The sequence below is a fragment of the Telmatherina bonti genome (genome assembly GCF_933228915.1).
Source record: "Telmatherina bonti genome assembly, chromosome: 5".
Taxonomy (NCBI): domain Eukaryota; kingdom Metazoa; phylum Chordata; class Actinopteri; order Atheriniformes; family Telmatherinidae; genus Telmatherina; species Telmatherina bonti.
The window spans coordinates 19,556,890-19,575,170 of record NC_136623.1 but is presented as its reverse complement, the minus strand read 5'-3'; the positions used below and the strand labels follow the sequence as shown (position 1 = coordinate 19,575,170).

The window sequence follows — 18,281 nt, the reverse complement described above, 5'->3', positions numbered from 1 at the left end:
TTACAGAATACATAAAAAGGTATATGTTCCCACAAAAATTTCATGTACTACCTGGAATGCCTTGAAGTACCCACAGGGTACGTGTACCCCCATTCGCGAAACAGTAATCTAAAGGACAGACAAAAAGATACAAATACGTTGTCTCTCTGTAGCGTAAAATATAACTACAATAATAACAAGCACAAAACCACTACAAAATTTAGACAAAGTATGCACAACATTAACATAATATCATATAAGACATCTCTTAAAATACATTTTAAAAAATTACATTTTAACATATAATTCAGAAAACGTATGTATTGGTTTTTGGTTTTTCTCTGTTTTTTTTTTTTTTTAACCCTTTAAGGCCCAACCCTTGAAAAACTGGAGAGAAAAGTAAAAATGTTTTTATATATGATCTTTATTTTGTCTTTTAAGAAAAAAAAAATTGTGGTTGTGTTCAACAGGATTTTGAGCACATTTTTCACATAAAGTGAAGCAAAATGTGTCAGACACTGCATATATGTTTTGTTGGGCTCTATTAGATGAATTTCCTTGAGCTTGAAAATTTTATTATTTCTTTAATGTCACATTTCATGAAATGCTGACTTTTTATGTGTTCCATTAACATTCTTGTTTCTAAAATATGCATTTTAGCACGCTCTTTTATGATATTTCTTTGCTTTAAACTTTGCTCATCTGCTTTGTGACTTGGACCTATTTTTATAGATAGGCAAAGGGGTTGAAACTGTACTCCCATCATAAAGTCTCTAAGCATGAGATTCTTTTAAGATATACTCAAAATGCATGCATGTTAATAATGGTAATCTATAAATTATTTCAAAATAACACATTAATATTGAGGTCAAACATAACACAATGAAACAAAATTTTTGCTTTAATATCTAATAACCTTAAACTTTTCTTTAATCTTATTGGAGTCTTGTAAAACCCAGGCTAAATTATGTGACACTCATGTTTAGAAGGTTGTGTTGATGTTGTCCACAGGTAATATTGAGTCCTGTGAACCTGTGTTGTGTTTTGTCATCTCAAGTTGCCGACTCAACTCAATCTGCTTGACTAAGAACTTCTTGTCATGTCCCACCTGCAAAAAGCAACTGCATCAGTAAAACTGATTGCCAGAGAGTATTACAAACTGCACAGATTAATGTGAATTTAGTTAAAATTCCACGTACTGCTTTTTGCTTGACTATAGACATCTACAACTTACCAGTTTAAGCTGAGCTTTTAGCAAGTCAACATTTTTGCCATAGACGGAGGCTAAAGATATGAAGTAGCACATCACCACACTATCAAGAAGAAAAGACATGCCTTCATAAATGGACAATGAAGAACCATGTGATATATATAGGTTATAGAGTTATGCTGTATAGCATGATGATTCTACAGAAAACTCAAGTTCACTCACCAGGATGATGCAAAAAAGGGAATGGAAAATGCTTGTGAGCCAATGAAGAAGAGAAAGTTCTTTGTAACTTGAGAAAGATTTTTGAAAGAAGCTGGAACAATCGACCACATGCTGCTGAAAAAACGGAAAGGCCCGCAGCCCATTGAAGGATGGATCCTGTTTTGAAAGAAGAAAACATTCATACCAGTAAATGCAATGAAACAAAACCATGACGGCACTTGTGTTTTTCCACAAAGAGATCCTGCCATTGTCCCATGTTATCTTGTGAATTTTGAAGACAAAGACTCATCGATGCACACTCACACAGCAACACCATATATCATAACAACCAAGGCCAAGGTCCAGCCGAATACGAGTACCACCAAGAAAAAGACAGTGGAGGTTGTGGAGCGAAACGTTTTCTGAGCTGGCCGACAGTTGTATAAGAGTGTTATCTGTGGAGTAAAGTGGCATGTTGCACATAAAACAGGATTAAGGACAAAAAAAGTAAATAAAAAGCTTGAGCCTATTAAAGGTAAAGCTTCACCTTCTTGCAGTAAAAGAGGATGACAAACTTGATGGTGTTGATAAGTGGCAGAAGAGGGCAAAAAAGAGCTCCTGTCCAGACCACTGTCTGACCATAAACCAGTCCAAGCACGTTTGAAGGAACCACAAACTCCTGCCGATCAATCCACTGAGACAACTTACAAGACGTGTTGTCCACCACCATCCTAACGCACACAAATGTACCAAACACATGAGCTTCATACTGCTAGCATGTTAGACTGACTAATAACCCATTGAAATGCATAGAATCCTTATATTACCTGCGTGGAAACTCAACCAGAACAAGCATCGCAATGTTGATGAGGAGGTCAAATAGTGTCAGCTTGTACATTTCCTGCCCCACACGTGTTTCCCAGCACTTTAATATGAGACAAACAAAAAGAAAAGTCTTACAAGTGTAATCACACAAGTATAGTACATGAAGGCTGCATGCTGATCATTGTACACATTTGGCATTTTAGTCAAGTCAGCTATTTCTGTAATCACACATTAAACTATAGACAACACCACCATCATTGGCTGGAGCCTACAGGGCTTACTCGGGATTGTATTATTCAAACAAATGCTACAACAGGAAGGAAAAACATGAACAGAAGTTCTGTCTTGTATTGTATGAATGTCAGAGATTCCTTCTGTCCTGTTTGCATATTATGTTCTGTGATTAAGGACCAATAACAGCTTGCTGCACCACAGAAGAAGAGGGTGTTATTACCGGGTAGTTTATATGGTCGTATTTACACAGCTCACACGGGCCACTTAGGTTTCCTTCACAAGTGATTTGACTCCACAGGGTGTAGAGGAGGACACTCAGACTAGCCAGACGTAGGATAACTGCCCTAGAAATGGAGGAGGATATGAAGTCATTATATATACAACTACTAATGTGGATAAACTGAGCTGTAATGGTGCACGTTTACTCTCTCCCACTCTTGTCAAAAAATAAAGCAGAGGATGTTGCTCGATGTGCTGCTGAGTTTGCCAATTTATTAGGAGTTGACATAAAAATAATTTGCAGGGCTTGATAAGTCAGCACTCTGTTTGCTTAGCAACAGGAAAGAGAATCCCAAGAACACTACATTCCCTATTCGTTGTTTATTTTAGTCTAAATAGAACAGAAGTGAACACCATGCCTAATTAAAAATAACTTGTGACTGGACCATAAAGCTACAAGGAAAACAAGAAATATATTAAAAATCAAAACGAAGCAATGAAATATTTTGAAAGACTTTTATAAACTAACAAGATGGTAGGAATTCAGTTTTAAAGCATGTTTCTAAGCAAAGGCTATGACCATCAAATATGTGAAGACAAAAGCGAATTATATAATCCATTAAAGAAATAAATAAGTGCATACCTTAATAGTGCAACTATAACAGTAGTGCTGGGGGAATATCGCTCCACTAAGGCAATTTGGTCACACAGCAGAGGAACCATGAAGTTTCCTGCAGTGATGACGATGGATGGCAGATACTCTAAAATCAAACCTAGGATCCCTTCCTTTTCGCTCTCTTTCTGTTTGCCAGAAATAGGAGACAAATGGTTATCCAACACTTTACCCTCTTCATGACTACTGGATCACGAGTGGTAATGAAGAGGTTAACAGAAACACATCACTTCCTTTACTTTGCTTTGTTTAATTCACCTGGCTAAAGTTGGTGGCCTCAAAGATGCCGTAGAAAGCTGCTACATAGAGCCCAAGTGCCAAAAAAAACATGAAAACACGCAGAAAGTATAAAAGTATTTTTTGACCCAATGTGAGAGAAGCTGCCTGCTTCTTTCTGCGCTCCTCCTCCAAATCCACCTGGTACAGAGTGAGAAGGGAAATCAGGTGAAGAGGAAATCAAAGGTATTAATTCATTCATTCATTATCCAAACCACTTAGTCCAATTAAGGGTCGCAGGGGAGCTGGAACCTATCCCAACAGTCTTTGGGCGAAAGGTGGGATACACGCTGGATAGGTTGCTAGTCCATCGCAGGGCCAGACATCAAATCAAAGGAATTTTTATAAATCTGTTTCTACTTCTGTATGTAGGTCATTTATGTCGAGTAGAACCTTCAGACCTGCAGTCGGTAGTGGAGGCTTTTCTGCTTCAGTTTGGTAGCTTTTTCTTCCAGGCAACTGAAGTCCCAGCCGGTGAACACGATCATGCTGTAATTGCCCACAGTGCTGCTTGCTGTTGCCACAGCAACTCGGACTGCAGCCCCCATTCTGTGGGTGAGCACCCAAACAGAGAGGAAGATGCAAGGAAAGGTGAATAAACTCTGGATTCAGGCTTTTAAATGTCATCTATATCTGATTTTAAGCATAATTGAAAAATGACTGAACAAACACACACAAACACAATCACACACAACATCCTTATTTTTAACATTGATCCTGTGGTGTTTGTTGTGGATCTGGAGACTGACCGTGCTATGATGCAGATGAGACAAAAGGCAAAGAAGAAGGCAGAAGTACACAGATAAGCAAGAGGGATGTTGTAGGAAAGGTTTTCATCCTCCACCCTGGTGTTGTTATAGTAGCCATAAAACAGGAATGAATACTCCATAAAACCCTGTATATAGATGAGAGGATGGTCTCAGACTTCTACATCAGTTCACATCTCCACACATGGAAGGTTTATAAAGATACTCAGTGTGTGGATAAAACCATTTCAGTGTGTCTCAGTGTCTTCTGTCTCTTCATGAAACCCTAGAATAATGTTGTGTGTGTTACATGTTCTTTGTGGATTACATTATATAATCTGTCATAGAACTGTTTTTCTAGTAGATGAAGATATTTTTGCATAATTCTGTGTGCTTCAGGTAATTGTCATGATGTTGCAGAATGAATTATGGACAATCTGACATCTTCCTCACAGTGCTGTACTGTGGAGAATAGCCTGAACATCTATGATACCTATAGCTTTCTTTTGTACATGGCTGTATGTTTTCAGTTTTTATGCTCCAACAGGTTATTGTGATAGTTTCTCACCGTTCCTGAAAGTACATGCAGAAATAAATTGTAGAAAACCACCAAGCCCTGAGGATTAGGGTCGTACTTTGCACATTCTTCCTGAGCTGAAAAACAGTAAAAAAAAAAAAAAAAAAAAAAGGTTTGATCTTTGCAGTATTACTGTTGCTTTTCCTTCTCCTGTCTGGTGAAAAAGGTCATGTTGTTACCTAGATTAGTCATAGCAACTTTCAGCTAATAAAAGACACAGAAAGAGAAATAAAAGCAAGATACAGTGGAGACTAAGTGCACAATGTAGCACTCCTGCTTATATGGCTACAAAAGAAGAAAGTATTGGTCATCGCAATAAGGACAGCTTCTTCAACCATTAAAAAAAGTTATATCTGACAATACTACTACTTTGACAATGGAGAGTGTGTGACTTTAGGTAAGCATCTTTAATTATTTGTGTAAAGGGTTTAAAAATATTATATCTTCTTTATTTTATGCACATTTGCAGAACATCTCAGGTAATTTTGTTTTCCTTCAGACATCATTTGACACAGCATGTCTGGCACGGCTGTGTCAATTATGGTTTTGAACAACACAGATCCTGTGGACAGGCGGCTGCCTAGAAACAGTCTCATCACACTATGATAAGGCTTCCTGTTTTTATTAAAAGAATTTAGCTAAATATGAGAACACAGGAAATGAGTTTGATTTGAAGAAAGATAATGTAACCAATGCAATGTGTTTGTTAGTGCCAAATGAAATGGGAGCCAACAAACTGTTACCTGTGTTGTTCACATATGTGGTCCCCACAGATCTTAGGACAATGCTGGGGATGATGACAAACCCAGCGATCAGTAAGAAGGAAAAAAAATTTAGAATGACCAAGAATCGTAGGAACAGGAAGTAAGACTGGACACCACCTCCAAAGTTCCCTGAGGAGAAAAGGACAAAAATGTATTGCATGTTCTTAAAACATAAAGTATGTAGGCTCAAGCCTTTTCTCATTTTTGAGTGAAGCAACAAATCAAATGTGCACCTCCAATCTTTTGCAATGACTTTCCCCACAGTGAGAAAAAATAAAGAATTTCTCTGGCGGAGTTTTTTATTTTACGTAGGGATTTGGTCTTGCTCTGTTTCCAGGACTCCATGCTGGAAAGCACGGGCACCTGCCTTTGTGACTCCTGCCTGGGGTAGACAAAGTTTTAAGAATATTTTAACAACTCTGCTGAAACTATAACTTGACATTATGACTACTAACACATCATCAAGTCTTCAACTTCCAATGATTTGCAAGACATTTCAAGGAGCTACTTGATCACAATAAAAGTTAACAGTGAGATGAACTGAGATTACGATGCACTGCTGCTCAGCTCCACATACATTTTAACATTCATGTAGATTAACATGCAAGACAAATTCAAATATAATTCATTTAGATCTAAATGAAGTTCTTCCAGTGATGTTTCAGCATTTGCGATCAATAATGAACTCCATCTTTTTGTTCCAAGAAGCTACTTGAAAAATCTTGTAATTTTTTGGTTTTTAGAAAATAATTGCTCAGGTTATTGGAAAAAATGAAGGTCCAAATTAAAACTAATTAAACTACAGTTTCTTAAATCCCAAAATAAAAGTGATCTTGTTAAAGAATGATAGCAAAAATACAAAAAAGACAACCACAAAAAGGAATAATAAAACTGAATTGGATTCAAAATATATAAATATGAATTGCAGATATATCCTTGTGTGCTGGTCCTTTTGGCACCAAGCTGAAGAAGCCTCTGACAGAACACACATACAGTATATGTTCAGTCACTGACATTTAGTTATGTGCAGTGTTGTCCATTATGATTGACAACTTATGCAAAATTCTTCTTTACACCACTATCCTGATCACAGAGCAATCCTCAGCAGTCACCTGTTTATCAGTTTGCTCAGTTTTCATGAGTCATTGGCTCTGATGCTGAGAAAACTTTTTTTTTTTTTAACCAGAGACGTATAAAAAGATACACAGCATGTTTGCTTGCCACAGTGTTAAAAGGACATCGACTGTCTAAAAAAAAAAAAAAAGAAAAACAACCAAAGAAAAAAGCCTGTCATTTCTGGAAAAAATTATTATATTCACATTACGTTCATGCTGTGTTGCTCTGATGGCAGAATTTACAGACACACTATTTGAAATGAAACCATAATATGTACAGATAGCAGTGGTGAAGTTTCACTGCTACAAATTTGATAAGGTAAGCTGTGAGTAGATGAATGATTAGATTCCTTTATACAGCCAAATTTGTTCCACTTAAAACCACATGTTAAAACATTTAGCTGCTATTTAAATGTGCTCCTTAAAAATGAGCTTTTTCGTTAAAATCCGGAAAATCAAATATGGGGTTTACTGTATTTAACACTAACAGATCAATTTCTTCAGGGAAGCCTCTGTGGAGCGGATGTTAAAATGATTAAAAAAAAAAAAAAATCACCAGAAAACATGGTTTGAATCAGATTTTTCCTCTCTTGTTTTACCTCATTGCTCTTTTCTTTCCCATTGGACAAGGGATACTCCTGAGCTCTCGCGATGGCCCAGTGTTCCCAGATTCATCCTCCTCTGAAGGGGTTTGGTTCCTGTTATACTGAGGATAATTCCAAGTGGACATTCGAGATGACATCTGACGTAATCTGAGTGACTGATGGTCATCAGGATAACCATTTTCCACAAATACTTGAATAAGAAGCAAAAACAACCAAAAAAACAAAACAATATTATTTTCCTATCATAACATCATTATGATCATGAATCAAGTGACTTTTGGTCTGTTTTAAACAAAACTGTACAGGTGAATAAGATTAAAGCTACCAAAATAAACAGCTTCAGACATGCTTTGCATCTTACTTGAGCCTTGTCTCTGTAGTTCTCTGGCCATTCTTCTGAAAGACAGTAACACAACCAGCTGCCCTCTAAAAAAATACAGATAATACTCGAGAAGAAATTTAGAACAAAAGGAAAAGAAACGAGTGGAGCAGCTCCACACCAAGTATCTATGAGACACTTCCCTGTTGTCATCTGTGGTGGACTTTAGCACCTCTTAATTTACCACACAGGTACTTCCTTGTACTGTTTAACACTTTATTTCCAAGGCGCCATGTTGTTATTCAGACTGTCTCCTAACGAGCCCGACAACTAAAACTGGCACTTTAAGATTGGAATTTCCGAGAAGTTCAGATGAATATCTTTAAAAGTACTGAAAATAAAAGTTTCTCATCAAATATATATAAGAAACAGTGATGGAAAAAAATTGTAAGATTTTATATGCACACATAACAATTAACACATTTTATTGAAGTAGTTGAATATGCGACTTAAGCAAAACTAAACCAGGATGGAGTGTTTGTGTTCGGTGATGTGTAACTATTAATGATTTTACGTCTGGTGACATATTAGATGCAATTGTAAAAACAAAAAAAAAGAAAAAGTTAATATCTACTAATTATCACATCAAGCAAATATTGAAATGAAAAAAGCAACTGAGACGAGAGAAAGTGTAGATAGTCTGTATTCCATATGTATGGTGTCACAGGAGTTACAGCTACGACTGTATGAAGTTAATAAAAAAAAATTTAAAAAAAATAAAAAAAAAAGAAAGAAAAAAAAAACCAGCCAAAAAAGACAAATATAAATATTCCACATGAGCCAACAATAAAAGTAGAACAGGATTTAGATCACCACAGCGCAGCCATAATAAAACACAATAATGAAAAGAACAATTTCTCCAGGGGGTTTAGTCACCGAGAGGGTGAAACATCACAACACAAAACAAATTTGCAATTCATAATATCTCAGTTCTACTTATAACTTGGAGAACAAAGCATATGGGAGGAATAAAACAGTGTTTTCATCCGAATATAAAGGAGTAATCACAGTTTGCAGGAGTGAAAAACTCAAATTTTTCACCTTTAGATATGTTTAAAACTTCTGATACTAATATTAGTTATTATTAGCAGTAGTATAATTAAAATAGTCATTTTGAAGTCGGTTATTTTCAAAATTGGTTTGACAAATTAAGAAGTGATCCTGTTTTCACACACATGTAATTTTGGAAATGCTCATTTTGAAAAAGGATTTGTTCATTTTAGCACTTCCTGTGCTAAAATGACGACTAAGCTCACCCGTTCTACAAATAACAAAACCTGATAAATGTTTGGTCCCAACCATGACTTGTACGAGCCGGCAGTACACACATTTGGCAGTGTATGAAATGTATTTATACATTACATGGTAAATAGGAGAAAAAGATTAGCAGTAGTGAAGTGCTTTTTATACCACTTAGCTCAGACAAACAGCCACAAATAAACTTTTCATCCTCACGCTCAACATGTATGTTTCTCAGTCCTTTAGCCTTCCAAACTTCTAAACACTTAATGTGAATATAGAACATCAGATACAGCACTGCCACTGACATGCCAGTACGTTTCTTATATGATGTGATATGTTTACAATAACAGAAAAGGAAAACTCCACACAGAAACACTGTGGATGTACAGAATCACAGGAGAAAATCAAAGCTCAGAAATGTTCATAAAAGAAGGAGGTAACTGTAACACTTTAGGTCTAAATGTAAGAGGCAGAAATGAAAATCTTATCTGGAACTTAATTTGTTTTTTCTTCAAGCATACGCTACTTTGAATGAATGTTACCAACAATTGAATACATATAATAGCAAAGCCCTGATAATGGTACCATAATATTTTGCTTTTTTTTTTTTTTACCAGTTTGACTCATTCTTCTATCCTGTACAGGTTCTCACACAACACACACAGAGCAATCACAAGCTGGAATGTTTTGTTGCTTATCACAAAGTTTGGTTTGCCAATTTAATTAGTCACCGTTTGGTTTCGTGGTCTAACACTAGATAAGATTATGACTCATCTCATTATTTTTTGACATGTCAACTAATTAGTTTGACTTAAGAGTTGCAAAATGATCAGAACTGAACTGAAATGCACACAATTGAGATAAATAATCAACCCACATCCCAGCTTCCCCTCACACTGCAAAAGCAACATTCTCTGATCTCAAACATTCATCTGCTATAATTGTCAGTACTTTTATGTCGACAAAACATCCAGTGATTTATTACCAGGATTCACAAGTCTGACTTTAGTTTTATTTAGATTTCACAATGTAAACTGTTCTTTCTGAATAAATGGTCTTAAATCTGTGTGATAGTTCTTGGTACAAGCATGAATATTTGTAATTGTGATGTCTGAGATTTGCAGACATTAAACTCCTCATGCCCAGTGAAAGGTATCAACAGGGTGTTTTCTGTCCCTCTGTTTAGTCGGTTTTCTCTCCAGTTCCCACTTTTGTATTCTCTGTCTTTTCTCCCTCTCTTTTCTGCTCCTTGTCCCGTCTCCTACCTTCTCCTTTCGCTCCCTTTAGAGCCCTACCTACTATTATGCAGGAAACAGCAATGACATGCATGACAAAGTAGATAGACATCCAGTATTTGATGGTTTCTGAGGCCTCTAGCAGCACAAAACCCATGCACATGTAATCATAGGCCCTCATCTTCAGGAACCAGTGAATCCAGTCGAAGATATTTTGTCCACGAGGTCCAAGTTTAGCTCTGACAGAGGCCTCCATGGCAGACTCTGCAGCGATGCACAAAGGAATGGTGAGGAAGGAGAGGTAGTAGCCAGCATGTATTCCATGCCAGTAGGCACTGATTAACATGGTCCAGCCAGCCCTGACAGTGACAGCGAGAAGGAGAAGATAATGACATGAAATATAATAACTGCTTGGATTTTCACAAAACAAACAAAGATTATATGTAATACAAGCGGTATGTTTCCTAGAACCTGAAACCTTGCTTGACTAAATGAAAATAAGCAATGAAATAGTCCTGCTGTGGAGTCATTGCATGAGGTTCTTTGAGCCAATTTGCATTGCTGTTAAAACTCACCGCTGAGTTAGTTTTCTAGTGGGTGACATGACAATGAACAGTGTTCACTTTCTACCATGAAGTGTGATCTATGTTTTATATATTCCAACTTGCAAACACATTTAACTATTGCTGTAGATTCTTGCTGGAAACAGCATCTATGAATAAAAATAGCCCCAAAAATACAAGATTTACTTACATTTGAGTGACGCTTGCTACAAACTAGTCTGTGACAGCCTTAGAGAGCTATTTTCTTCTTAGGAACGATTAAATTACACAACATAAGGTCTTTATAGGTTTATGTCTTCTATGGCAACAACTCGAATTGTAAATGAGAAAGAGGGTAATGGCCCATTACTGAAAAACATTCAAATAATGCTGGTATTTCACTTTTTTTTGGTTTTTTTTCACCCAAAAACAAACATCATACAGACCACAACCAGCTTTACTCCAAAAACCACAAAATCAGCTAGACATTATGAGATGTTATGAGAGCAGCAGCTTCACTGGGATCTGAGCGGAGTATAAATATTTTAGGTCTGCCTGATTTAAAATCATAATTAACAGATTAAAATTAAAAACATCCTTGCATAGCTCATATGGTCTTCTCTGCTAAACGGAGACTTAACATTTTACATATAAAAAAAACAGATCCTGTTACACATACCTGAGTGTGTAGGATCTGAAGGGAGCGTTGGGGTAGATGTAGTGATGTAGCCACCACTGAACTGTCATATTCCAGTAACGCATGCCGTGACGGACCTTAACACAGAAGTCTGTGTTGTAACAATCGATATTCTGGATGGTTTTGAAGTCGTACTTTTCTTCAGCTGATGGATCAGCACTGTTCACAAAAAGACAGAGATAAACTGGCATAAATGCTACATTTCAATAACAAAATATATTCCAGATACAGTTTTGAGAAAAAAATTTAGAGACGCAAATACATGAAATGAATGAAAAAAAAAATGAATGACATGAAAAATACTTCCCAGCAGGAAATCATATGCAATAATAAGGAGCCTTTTGTCATGAACATAATCAGGTGGTCATGTACCTGTAGTTGACAGTAGGACCTCCACCAGGTTTGGAAAGTGCCTTTTCTGGATAGCAGCCCAGACCTACACTGATGCAGCCTGCCTCAGCTCCACACCAAGCAGCATAAAAGCGCATCCTGAACACAAAAAACACTGCCACCATGTAGAAAAACCTGGAAACGGAGACAATAATAAATATAAAAATGTTAGTTATTCACCTCTATCACACAAAACAAAAACACACAAAAGATTTGTTTTTCAACAGGATTATCTTTGTTCTCTATGACAAACCGCAGCTAGAGTTAAAATGCATACAAGTTACCCTGCTCTATCTCAGATATAGGAAATGTTGAGCTCTGGCATGCTCTGAATGTAAATCGCTTGAGGATTCTTGGTTAAATATCACAAAGTAGAAGAAAAATATCACAAAACGTACCTGAAAAGGACATTTTCATCCAAGAACTTAGTTGTGCGTACATAGTCCAGTGGAAAGACATAGTTGACAGTAAGGAAGAGAGCACCGTAGACTGGGACGAGCTTCAAGCGCTGCACACAAGGCACCAAACCAGGCAAAGCCAGTGGGTTTGGCTGTCTCAGCCAGTCAACATATGTTTGGAAGCGGAAAAACGGGCCTTTAGGAGATGGAGCCATGGGATAAAGGATAAAACGCAGTGACAAGAAGTGAGGGATGGACAAAATGGACAATCATAATATTGTAAGATGGGTACAGTGTAAGACAAAGTACAGTGGAGAACAAAGTGGTATAAAACACAAGAGGGTGTTGTTGAATAAGGCAAGGGAGTGAGAAAACAAAAAGAGCAGAACTATATGAAAACTGACTGCTAGACAAATAATACTAAAAACAATATGGACTCACAATGTTGGACAAGTAGCAGAAAGTGAGACAAAGAGAGACATCAGTTAAAATCCATGCAAAACAAAAGCATCAGTTGCAACAACAACGGTACATGGATATTAACAGGTAACACATACAAAAATGATGTTTCGCCTTTAATGTCTGTTAATGTCAGAAGAGACATAACTAAAAAAATACAAAGAGGACTTACCGGTCATTATACCAATATAACAGTAACCATAGGACAGAATGTCGTAGAATGAGGGTTCCTGAGAGAGACCGCCAATGGCAGGAGACTGGCCAAAAGAGCTCACGTCTTCTTTCTTCACCATGTGGAAGCTGTGAACCTCATTGGCTAGACTCACCATCTGAGTTTGAAACAAAATCCTGAGTAAAAGTCAACAGTGAATTTTTCTACAACACAAATTTTGTTACATGCAATCAGGCAGCCTTACTTTGAGTGTGAGAAGTAGCTGGATGGCGTTGGCAAAAGGTGCTGGTTCGGAGAGATTGAACCGAAAAATCAATCGGAAAATGAGGAGATAAAGGAATGTCCAGCTGAGAGTCAGTGCTGGGGCGTGCCTAAGAGAGAGAGAGAGAGAGAGAGAGAGAGAGAAAAGTCCTGAGATTATCCGCACAGCAGAATCTGTACACTGTGATGAAACGTTTATTTTGTTTGTTTTTTTAAACTCCACCTAGAAAATTGTGTTTTTACCTGTGTTACTCTGTCTGTCCATCTGTCTGTCTGTTAGCAACTTTTCACAAAAGCTACTGAGTGGATTTTTGGGATTACTGCTGATAATGGGTCTTCGTCTAACTTTGATTCTATTAAATTTTGGGAGTTTTATTTGTAAATATAATTAAGTAGCTTGGTTTACTTTTTAAATAAATACAAAGGAACTGTAACCGTCGCTACATGTCTAATAAATATTTGACTATTAAAAATATAATTTTATTAAATAGTAAAGATATTTTTTGATCATCAATGACTAGTAGTGTATATGAAATTAATGTAGGACTATAAGATATAGTGTTGTGGTTCCTGCTCTGACCTGTGCTGCAGTGGGTGTGCCTGTTTCCCTGGCAACCAAGTCCACACCAGGTTATCATCAGGAAATCATCAGCAGCAAGATAAAAGGCCAGCTCAGTTCACCAGTCATCGCCTGACTGTTGTTTCATCAGTGGTAACAGCTCTCGGCCATTGCAGCATTTCTGCCTAAGGACTCAAACAGCTTGTCTAACAATTGTCTGTTCTGTCACCAGTGTGTGATTCTTGCCTGCCTGCCCGTCAACCTGCCTGCCTGTCAACCTGCCTGCCTGGCCACCTACCATTCTGCCCAGGAAAACAATAAACCCTTCCTAGTATCCACATCCAATCTGCACTTGGGTCCTTGTTTGTCCTACACTACAACATATAGTGGAATCACACTATGGGCGGAAATAAGCTACTTGACTGAAGTCTGCATACTGCAAGCGCTGTTCTAGTTTTTTTCTTCCTCTCAAAAAGGGAACTACACTTTTATACCAAGGACACAGAAAAAAAAATTCAATAAAAAATTATCTTTAAATAGACTATCCTTATCCACATCAAACATATTATAAACATATTATAACTTAGGCCTTAGACCACTCCAAGCAAACATCATTGTTAAATGTTTCACAATAAAACACAAATTAACAATCTTTAGTTACAGACAAATCTTTGTGATCTTGTGTGTGTGAACAGTATGTCACACACACAAAAGAAAATTTTAAATAAAATAAAAATAATAAAATATAGATGTTATTCCCTTACCGCCAGCAGCTTTTGATAATAATCCATGTTCCAATCACTGTCACCAGAGAGTGTAGTGTGTGGGTGCGGCATGTGGCAATGGTGATGGCAAGGCCGAGGAGAAAAGCTGTAACCTGCTTCACGGGCCCACCTGAAGCACCAGAAAAATCAGTTAGGCTACTTGGACCCATATTGCATGGAGCTCAGTGGGGCAGGAAAATCACCTGGCACACCATGAAAATTTTCACTAGAAGATGTAGAAAGAAGTGACATGACTTCTGATGACGGCGGCATAGAAACCTGTTGCTTTTTTAGTTGCTATTATTTGCATTATTCGTTTGTACAACCTGAAGAAAAAAATGACAGCTGTTCTACCTGTTACTAACATATATAATGTGAAATTATCCACCACTCCCCAACAGATACAGTTTTTCCACAACAGACATATCAAGTCAAACTCCCAGCATATGAATATTTGTTACTAATCCATATAATGATTGGAGCTGCATAATTGATGGCTAAAACATTAAGAATCTGTACTGTTTGGTCTGATTTTACCAGAGCAGTGTTTAATACTGTTTGTATAGAAGAACAAAAGGTAAGACTGATGAAAGCCTTAGTATGAGGCTCAACAGTACAAAAAATAGAAAGCTGAAAACTATGACAAAAATAAGTTATGGATCAGAGATGTCTGGGCACATTTTCACTTTCTTTATACTGTCAAATTATTCAAGTATCTCTTTAATAGTTACACAAGTTCATAGTTTAGTATTTGGAACTTTGCACTCAATATGCATGAAAATAAAAATGATAACAACATATTAATGTTAATAATATGTTAATAGTAATTAATTTCCACCCTTAAAATGAAAAAGGAGTATTTTTGCTCTGATGAAGTGCCACAACAAACACCAAACGGAGGAGATTAATTTTTAGGTTTCAAACATGTACAAAATACTCACTGAGGTAACGAAACAAGAACCCAACAGGGATGGATGCAGCAATAACGGCCAGATACACCACCTCATCCTTAGGCATGGCTCTGCTGACAGGAACCACAGATCAGCTCTTAACATGTAGAAAACTACACACATAAAGCATTTAGGATTAATTGTTCAAAATAATATGTTAAGACCACACATAGGTAAGGCATGATAGATGTAAAATGCGGATTTTAGGAAGTCTGTTTTATTCCTTACTATTTCTTTTGTAGCAAATGCACACAATAGAGTGAAATAGCTGCTGTTAAAAAAACACATTCCTAAGAGCAAGAGCTTTAATTTTACATTTACTAATCATGTGATTAATTAAACCAATAAAGATTAGGTGATAATTAACACCAACCACAACCACAGGTTTGGACTGATCAGTTTTAGTTAAGCAAAGGTCTGAAGGAGAACAGTGTCATGCAGTATATTCATCACACAATTGTTATGTATTTATTTATAACTATTGTTCTTTGGTCAGAAAGAAATATTAGATATTTGGTTCAACTTTGGTTGGATAAAACAAGCTGTAAGGTTTGACTTCTGAAAAGACTAACAAAACAATCATCAGTCGCTATTAAGCCAATTCAGCTTGAATCAAAATATTAGGTTTAATATTAGCAAAAACAAAAAAAACAAAAAAAACAATTTATTTATACAGCACACTTAAAAAGTTGTCCAAAATGACCAAAGTGAAACAAACAAACAAACAAAAAAAAAACATAAAAGCAAATAATAATAATAATAATAATAATAATAAAATAATAATAAATAAATAATAAAACCAAGGTATTTGCTTAAGTTGTTAATACATACCATTACTGTTATGTTCACTTAAAACCTAAAACAAACGTAATTCCTGTACAATGGTTGTGAAAACACGATGTCACAATACAACGGTTTAAACTTTTGGCAATTTCCGGAGTATTTCCAATTTTAAGTGTGTACATTTTGCTGCATTATCCTATTTCCCATTTCAGTATAAATATCAGCTGTTTGGGAAAATTCAGTTATTAAAAGAAAAAAAAATACACAGTATAAAGTCAAACCTTTTTTTTAGTCGCAGTCTCACCTGAACAGTGGGCTAGTTTTAGAGACAACGTTAGCTAGCAGCAGCAAAAACCGAACAGAGGAATTAACCAAATATTTTCCTGGATTTATTTAAATGAATATGCTGCTCAACAGCAGAAGTGTAAAAGCTACATGCGTAGGTAGAAATACAGCAAAGAGTTTAAAATGTGTGTAACCTTTAGCGCACGAGGATCCAAACTACGCGCAGAAAAACAATCGCCACCGTTGACCTTATGTGATTAATATACTTACATTCATAAAACGTCAGTCACCACGATAACATATAAGTTGTCGCTGGCTCAACACACACTCAACAGCACTAATGTCCCTGCAGGTATCCATTCACTCCGGATTCACTTCCTGTTAATGAAATGCGTCACCACGCATGGCTCGTGCCATTGCTAAATTCAAGTGCGGACTGTACCATTTTCACCTCATGCATTGTTAAATCTCTGCAAATCATCTGCAGGGGTATGTAATTGGTAAGCAAGCTTCATGTGTATTCATCATTCACACGCACGTTTTGGCTTCCTACTCAAGACCTTATCAAGTTCTTCGCAAGCTTGTTAATGCCTTCATTTCAGGCAGTTCTGTTCAAATACATCTGCGTCAGATGTTCAGTCAGTTCTCAAAGGCTGCTGTCTTGAAAGTTTTATACATTTCCCATCACACCTCAATCAGGCTGATGGGTCAACATGTTTGGGTAAAACTTAAAAAAAGAGCAGTTTAATTTGAATCAGGTGGGATGGATCAAGGAGACATTGAAATCCTTCAGGAATGCTGCCCTTATTCATACTGGAGATGGACACCCAAGGACCAAGATCAAGAAACACCTAACTAAACCACAGACTGAACTAAACAAACAGAAAAATTACACAGAATAGAAAAGCCATTCTCTTTTGACAGACCAATCATTTTTATTAAGAATTTCAACAGAACAGGAAGTATGAAAACACTCCCTTGACATCCTTTTTAATCTTCCTCTTCATCATCAGCTCCACCAGCTCCACCCTGACCCTTCTTGGCATTCTTTCTCTTGACACGTCCTGGGCGTCCACCACCATATGGAGACCTCAGGGAGAAGTCAATGTGCTTCTGGCTGTCCAGACGAACCACAAAGGAGGGGATGTTTACCACCTGTTTGCGCACGCTGCAGAGAGAATAAGGAGGATTTCAGACAACATGGACAACTTGAGCTTAAAACATGTTCTTACTTTAAGAAGAAATTTAAAATGTAATTCTTTATCAAAAAGGACAAATTTAACATTCATACAGCTCGGCATAAAATTTACTGCAGGCTTCATTGACGAGGAATTCTTGACAACACAGGAAATCTGAAAATTCATCTTTAATCATCAGCCTGAGTGTTTGTTTCACCAAAACACTTGATGTGTAGTAAATGTACTACAAATTGCCCGAGGTGCAATCCCCCATACCTTACCTGACAGCCACAACAGTGCACAGGAACAGTTCCAGCATGTGGCAGTGGGATTGGCTCTGGGCAATGTCTACAGACAAGGTATACGGCTTTGATACCGAAGTGACCTTGCAGAAATATTAAACTGATCAACGGGGACTGTTACAGGTAGGTGGTCCTCTGATGGAAGAGGAAGCAACAGATAAGTCCCCCACATTATGGACCCTTCATTCCATGTTTCCCCAGAGGTCCTTAAACTTACCGAATGTGCCTCTGGCGGATAAGAACACGGGCATGATGGATGCT

At 37.0% G+C, this 18,281-nt stretch overlaps 3 protein-coding genes across 5 annotated transcripts in view; all 3 read right to left on the bottom strand.

Annotated features, from left to right (window-relative positions):
* Nucleotides 1-961: 961 nt before the first annotated feature.
* tmc4 (transmembrane channel-like 4) lies at nucleotides 962-7,816 on the bottom strand (the record flags this gene model as incomplete). The annotated part of the gene is made up of 16 exons (XM_079241070.1): nucleotides 962-1,087; nucleotides 1,214-1,292; nucleotides 1,412-1,567; nucleotides 1,715-1,845; nucleotides 1,938-2,121; nucleotides 2,218-2,315; nucleotides 2,670-2,793; nucleotides 3,312-3,469; nucleotides 3,600-3,758; nucleotides 4,019-4,166; nucleotides 4,367-4,512; nucleotides 4,932-5,017; nucleotides 5,684-5,833; nucleotides 5,938-6,086; nucleotides 7,419-7,614; nucleotides 7,786-7,816. 16 exons carry the CDS (start codon nucleotides 7,814-7,816, stop codon nucleotides 962-964), a joined length of 2,121 nt encoding a protein of 706 aa, XP_079097196.1.
* Nucleotides 7,817-8,586: 770 nt separating this feature from the next.
* Nucleotides 8,587-16,916, bottom strand: mboat7 (membrane bound O-acyltransferase domain containing 7). Of its 2 annotated transcripts, none has more exons than XM_079241321.1 (9): nucleotides 16,811-16,916; nucleotides 15,464-15,543; nucleotides 14,523-14,652; nucleotides 13,183-13,309; nucleotides 12,939-13,095; nucleotides 12,308-12,503; nucleotides 11,892-12,044; nucleotides 11,502-11,678; nucleotides 8,587-10,639 (listed from the first exon to the last, which is right to left on the bottom strand). In XM_079241321.1, the coding sequence occupies exons 2-9, from the start codon at nucleotides 15,537-15,539 to the stop codon at nucleotides 10,228-10,230; spliced, it is 1,428 nt and encodes a 475-aa protein (XP_079097447.1). In that variant the 5' UTR covers nucleotides 15,540-15,543; nucleotides 16,811-16,916; the 3' UTR covers nucleotides 8,587-10,227. The 2 variants fall into 2 exon arrangements, with proteins under 2 accessions (XP_079097447.1, XP_079097448.1); XM_079241322.1 differs by having other exon boundaries at nucleotides 15,464-15,546; nucleotides 16,811-16,908.
* Nucleotides 16,917-17,456: 540 nt separating this feature from the next.
* rps9 (ribosomal protein S9) overlaps nucleotides 17,457-18,281 on the bottom strand; it is a 2,263-nt gene continuing 1,438 nt past the window's right edge. Inside the window, exons 4-5 of one of the 2 annotated variants that reach the window (XM_079240150.1) lie at nucleotides 18,238-18,281; nucleotides 17,457-17,708 (exon numbers count right to left, since the gene is read on the bottom strand). The exon at nucleotides 18,238-18,281 is cut by the window's right edge and continues 143 nt beyond it. In XM_079240150.1, the coding sequence (XP_079096276.1) occupies nucleotides 17,531-17,708; nucleotides 18,238-18,281 (222 nt within the window). In that variant the 3' untranslated portion in view covers nucleotides 17,457-17,530. Of the gene's footprint in view, nucleotides 17,709-17,759; nucleotides 18,156-18,237 lie in introns of those variants that run through there. The other variant, XM_079240151.1, reaches the window with a different exon arrangement.

Excerpts from the sequence above, each read along its gene's own strand:
- mboat7 (XM_079241321.1), bottom strand. The coding sequence starts at position 15,539 with ATGCCTAAGGATGAGGTGGTGTATCTGGCCGTTATTGCTGCATCCATC. Across the intron at positions 13,096-13,182 it reads AGCTACTTCTCACACTCAAA|ATGGTGAGTCTAGCCAATGA; the intron begins GTAAGGCTGCCT and ends TTTCAAACTCAG. Across the intron at positions 11,679-11,891 it reads GGTCCTACTGTCAACTACAG|TGCTGATCCATCAGCTGAAG; the intron begins GTACATGACCAC and ends TTTTGTGAACAG.